The sequence below is a fragment of the Rhinichthys klamathensis genome, unplaced genomic scaffold (genome assembly GCF_029890125.1).
Source record: "Rhinichthys klamathensis goyatoka isolate OS25496 unplaced genomic scaffold, OSU_Roscu_1.1 h1tg000352l_1, whole genome shotgun sequence".
Taxonomy (NCBI): domain Eukaryota; kingdom Metazoa; phylum Chordata; class Actinopteri; order Cypriniformes; family Leuciscidae; genus Rhinichthys; species Rhinichthys klamathensis.
This window is the reverse complement of record NW_026606863.1, coordinates 2,056,456-2,062,560: the sequence shown is the minus strand read 5'-3', so window position 1 is coordinate 2,062,560 and position 6,105 is coordinate 2,056,456. Positions and strand designations below refer to the sequence as shown.

Here is a 6,105-nt window from a genome sequence, read left to right as displayed (position 1 = left end):
ATAAGCAAGAGCCGAAATCTTCAGTCATTTCACGCTTTCCCTTTGCAATATGCAAAAAGAATCCGAAATTGTTCTGCTTGACTGTACCGCACTATTTACATTGACGCTTGAGTTACATACAGGTAGAGTATAGGTAGAGAGTGTGCTGTGTGTGTGTGTTTTTGTGCATTTGTGTGTTGTGAATGCACACATGAGACAGCTAATGTAAGCTGCGGGGAGCAGAAGAGATGTTATAGATCACCCGGAGAGAGCTAGTTCTGTCCTGATGCGTTATCAAACCTGAGGGTCTGTCTTTCCCTCTCTCCTCCTGTCTTTCTCCCTCCTCAACTCTCCTATGTCAGGATTTTACTCCACACTAGCATATGTTTCTGCCTGCTACACACACAAATGCTGCACGACAGCTCATTTATGCAATTCATCAACCAGGTCTTTTATATTCCTTTAATGTGCTTGTTTTATTAAAGAAGTTATCATTTGGGGAACGGAGAAGTTCGCACTGGCAGATTTGCAGTAAGAAAGCAACCGGAAGTCATTCATTTTCAGTGAGAGTTGCTGATTTGAGACAACATGAGCGACTTTGTTGTAAAGCAACAGAAGTTACTTTGAGTTCAGCTATACATGCAAAAGAGCAGTGATGCATTGTGGCATTTACAAGTGCAGAATCATGTTTTAAAATTGCACATTATGAGGGTAAATGAGTATATGAGCTTATATTGAGTGTGTTTAGGGATGCCACAATTCTCAATATAATATTGAACCGTTCGGTACGACATCCACGGTTCAATACGCGCTTGTGAATTGCGTGTTTTTCGGTTTTACGTTTAAATAATTTATGTGCGTTTTATTTCTCTCCGAATTGACTGTTTGTGTGTGCCTGTAAGTCTACGAGCTGAGATGAGGAAACTCCTCCCCGCGAGTAAATATTCAATCACTATGGTCTAAAGTTAGGGGGCGCGCGTCTCTTAACCATCATTCCACACTTTAACATGGCAAGCGGCGAAGTGAGTCTACAGTACGAGGCGTTTTTCAAATCCGTGGTGTGTGTGGGGACATTTCGGTTTTGCCGTTGAGTATAATGCCGAGGAAGAAAAAACGGTAAACAAAAAAATTACTGTGTGCAAGCATTGTTTTACACGTGTAGCCTACTCAAACGGAAACACTTGTACCGGAGTACTGTTAAGTTTAATTAAGATGGTTTATTCATGTTTACTGAAGTGCAAGTATGTTTATTTGAAATGGTCAATTTATATTTACCAACTTCACAAGTATGTTTATTTTCAAATTTTAGGAATTTATGTGTTCCCTAGTTTGTACATGGGCTACCAGCAGCTGTGAAATGTCATTGTTCATTTTATATTATACAATACACTAGGAACTAGTGGACTTTTCTTAGCTTTTAAGTAAAATAAAGGAGTATTGCAATAAATCTTTTTATTTTTTCTCCTTAACCTCTTACTGTTCCTATCGGCTAAGCATAGAATAACAAAAAAACACACTTATGTGTCAAGCCATCAGAACCGAACCAAACCGAAAACCGTGGTTAAAAAAACGAGGTATGTATTGAACCGTGGGCTAACTGTATTGTTGCATCCCTATTACATGCACAACAAAATATTGAAAATTATCAAAAATCTGCTTATTAAAAAAAACTGTTTTAGGGGTTTGTGCAAATCATGAAACTGCCAACACTCACTTTAAATGAGATTTTGAAACGATCAGGATTCAGCGTTACACAGTCACGTCCACACTGAATAAGCTGACAGAACGTCGATCAAGCCATTTAAATGCAAAGCCAAATCGTAATAACTATGTTAATGAGTGCATTTACGTGCGGGATCTAAGGTCATGTCGTAAACAGCTCGACATGTTCTTTTAACTGGGAAGGTTGCAAAAGGTTAAAAAGCAAAATTCCACTTTACATGTAAACACACACACCAGAATTGTGTTGCTTTACTCAGTTTGTGCATGTCTTGTTTACATTTTCAAAATCTCATGTGCATTTCACGCAAATCTCATTAAGCTCATGTTGTCTGCGTTTTAAGCACAATCAGTGTAGGATTGTGCATGTAAACACATTCATTGTGTCGAACGATATAGCATGCACAAAGCTGGTTTTCTTTCTAAACGGTTATTCAACAACTAAGACTGTTCTATAAGAAGCTTTCTCTGTTGAAAACCAGGCATCCTCCCACACTATATTGTAGCAAATATGATCTAAGCGGACTGTTCCTAACTCTACCGACGCTGTTATAAGACGATAGCGGACACTAACGTTCGGTCTGGCAGATCCGCTGGAAGTCTGATAGATGGCTCATATTCTCTCTCAGGGCTTCTTCACTTTATTCTCCTTCACTCTGTCTCACTCCATCTCTTCAGCTCCTCCTCTCTCCTCTTTGGGGAACAACAGAGTTTGGCTTTGAAGTTCTCCTTGGTGCATCTCATCCTGTCACTATACGAGGGTGTAAAACCCTCAGCTGAATGTTTCAAACAGTGGCACTTCTTTTCCATGAGATCCCTATTGACAGGAACACCGATTTGAAGGGGTACAGTAAATGCACTCGCTTATACAGTACAAACCTCCCAACCCCTAATCTGCATACTGTAAAGTCATCATTCGCAACTATAGAAGCTTTTGCTCTACATTTCTCTTTGACTAATGCTGCATACTAGCTCACATAATATCCATCATCAGTTCTTGGTGCATGAACAAACTGTACATAACAAGTGAGCCTGTGTTATTTTGAGATTTTGTAGTATGTCCAAAATACAAGTACACACTCAAAAGTAAGGACTTTTCATTGAGGAGTGAGGTACATACATTTAATGCACAGCGAACTGGTAAAAACTCAAACGTTTGCGACATGGAGATGATGCATAGTTGTAAATCGAGTGTGCTATCCGAATGGAGTAAAAAGGATGCTACTTCTACGTATTTGAGATTTGAAAAGCTCTAATCATGTGAATAGCCATTGGTAGAATAGTCAAGTCTAACTTCAGAGCGTTTGTTTAGGTTTAGTTACTGTAGTACAGCAGTACTGTCTACAAATTCTAGAAAACATGATAATCAGGGTTTGTTACGGTTGATTACTAGAATATGTAAAGTCACTTATGGTGCGAGCAAGTCCTCCAGGGAAGTTCGTATTTACGAGTTGGGAAGTTGTAATTACTTTGGTCGGATCGAGATGGCCTTTTCTGCATGGAATTCAACAATTTTCAGTTTTTTAACATTTACAAAATGAATAAAGAATGCTTTTTCTGTTTTGAATCAATTTATGAAGGTGCAGTAAACTGATTTATTATATATGCTATAGTAATTGCACAATACTATCAGTATTATATAGTATATGATATTTTACTTGTACATGCAACTTAGTTTTATTGTTAAAGAAATACCACTTAATGCAGACGCTGCATCCGACATGTTTTCTCACTCAGTGTCTCTAATCGTAATTGCGAATTTGTGGTGCCGTTCATGCGCATTTAACTCGTAAATACAATCTTTCTAACGTGATTTGAACGCACCATTACTTCCTAGCATATGCTGCAGTCCGAAAACCCTAAAGGATATCCTACACAGTTCATGCATGTCATGCTGTTCTACACAAGCTCAAGACAGAGTCTGGAAATTTAAACTAAATCAATCGCAAATCCAAGCCGCTTTACTTCCAGAGAGAGTTGGAGAGGTTTTACTGCTAAAGATAATCGTTTTTTTTGAGATGCTTACCCTGTTTAGGCAAAGGTTAGCTCTACCTAGAGTCACTGGTTTCTGCTAATCGGTTGTTCATAATGCCGAGAGCACCGACGCCCCCGGAAAAGCCGTTTTGCCTCGAGCTTCCGCAGACCGTTCTGGGATATCCGTTTGCTGACTCCGAAAGCTGTTTCTGCATAATAGCCAGTGAGATTTTATTGGATCCCGTCAGGTCCCGCATGGAGATCATCTCACCCGAAAGCCTACGGCCCTCCGTGTCGCTGTCGCAAGGCCCGTCCGAGTCCGGCGCTTGCCCGAATCGTCCCTTTCGGAGGCGTGAGCCGGGCCTGATGGCGTTGCGGCGTCCCAAGAAAGCGTTTGCTTTGTTGCAGCGTTGGCAACACAAGCAACTCATTTTCCCCAACATCCAGTTGAGGACCTGCTTGATAACGATCGAGATGACATTGAAGAGAGAGTAGATGCAACATACTCCAGCCAAGATGAAGAGACAGTTAGCCAACCGGTAGAGGCTTTGGTAGCCGTACACAGCACTCTGACTGCTCACCAAATCCCCGAACCCAATCGTGCTGAAGGTGACGAAGCAAAAATAGAGCGAGTCCAAGTACGCCCAGCCCTCTACTGGAGTGTACATGGCCGACGCGCAGCAGGAGATCACGATGGCCGACAAACCCAGAATGAGCATCACGTGGTACACCGAGGGCTTCCAGCCTGGCAACGTACTTGCGGCGAAGTCCGTGCAGATCCCCGGCGGGAGGAGACCACTGGTCCTCAGACGACGAAGACGAACGGCCTTCATCACCACAGCCAGCAGGGTAATGATGCGCTCCAGAAACAGGTTGAAGAACAGGATGGTGGCCGCGCAACCTAACAGACCGTAGAAGATCAAGAAGATCTTTCCAGCTACTGTCACAGGGGTGGTCATCCCGAATCCTGCGGAGAGAAAGACCACAACAGCTCATTACAATGAGCACTGCTACAGAAGTATATACACTCTTATATAAAACAGGGGGTAACACTTTACAATAAGGTGCATTAGTTAACTAGATTAGTTAGCATGAACTAATAATGAATAATGAGCATTTATTAAAATCTTGTTAACATTAGTTAATGCACTGTGAACTAACATGAACTAACAATGAACAGCTGTGTATTTATTTAAATCCAGTTACAAATGTATTGCTCATGGTTAGTTCATGTTAGTTAATACATTGACTAATGTTAACTAATGAACCTTATTGTAAAGTGTTACCAAAAAAAGCTGTCCCTGGGGCGCTACTCTTTAAAAAAAAAGCTCCTAATATGTACCATTTTAGGTCTAATATGCAACCTTCAGGGGGAAAATAAGGTACAGAGGTGGTCACTTATTATTCAAAAGTACAGTCAGATCAATATTATTGATTTGACCGCACTGACACTATTGGATTAGAGATGAACTGAGCTGGACGATGACATCATTGTTTTCTGCAGATCTGCTTTATAGATGAAATGAACTAGTTTAATAATGGATGATCTTTAAGCCAGAACTGAATCAACACTGAACTGAGTTCAGCTGAATAATGACACTATTTTCTTTTAGAGCTGCCGTACAGCCGAAATGAACTCTGTTTGCATCATTAAATCATTTCCCTGTTATCCCTGTAAATATGCTTTGAAACAATCTGTACTGTATAAAGCGATATAGAAATAAAGGTCACTTGACTTGACTTTTTAAAAAGATCACTGCCAAGGGAGGCCTTTGTGCATTCTGCGATTGTAAGGGTAAATCTGTCAAGAACATGTCGGTGTAAAGTAAATATATTTTATATAAAGAACATGACGCCTGTTTATATAAGACAATTGAGATTTATTAGCATTTTGACATTTTCATAACTATTAAACTCCCCAAATTCTCATTACTTTGAAGCATAAAATGGTACATTATTAAAATGTTATGATCACACTTTATATTAGGGTCCAATTCTCACTCTTAACTAACTATTACACCTTTTGCCTCAATAAACTCCTAATTACTGCTTATTGGTTAGTAAGTAGTTATTAAGTTTAGGTATTGAGCTATTAAGGGATGTATAATATGATCATGCAAAATAAGGCATTAATATGTGCTTAAACAGCCTAATATGCATGCTTAGAAGCAATTAGTTAATAGTGAAAATTGAACCCTAAACTACCAATTTTACAAAACACGGTAGTTGCATGCCTTTAATTTATGCTGATAAAAAAAAAAAAAAACAGTTTTACACTAGGTTTTACTAATGAAATGTAAGAAATGTGGCATTTTTGTGAGATTCTCCCGTATGCCGAACAGTATTATGTTAATATTTATAAATATAAGGTTATGAGTTAGCTAAATGCTCTCAGAAGAAGTCTTCAGAGATGTTTTTGCAGAATGTGATGGT

General features: G+C 39.5%; 1 protein-coding gene across 2 annotated transcripts in view; it reads right to left on the bottom strand.

Annotated features, from left to right (window-relative positions):
* Nucleotides 1-3,651: 3,651 nt before the first annotated feature.
* kcnk12 (potassium channel, subfamily K, member 12) overlaps nucleotides 3,652-6,105 on the bottom strand; it is a 38,969-nt gene continuing 36,515 nt past the window's right edge. For both annotated transcript variants that reach the window (XM_056232654.1, XM_056232655.1), the window contains one exon: nucleotides 3,652-4,639. In XM_056232654.1, the coding sequence (XP_056088629.1) occupies nucleotides 3,747-4,639 (893 nt within the window). In that variant the 3' untranslated portion in view covers nucleotides 3,652-3,746. The remainder of the gene's footprint in view (nucleotides 4,640-6,105) is intronic.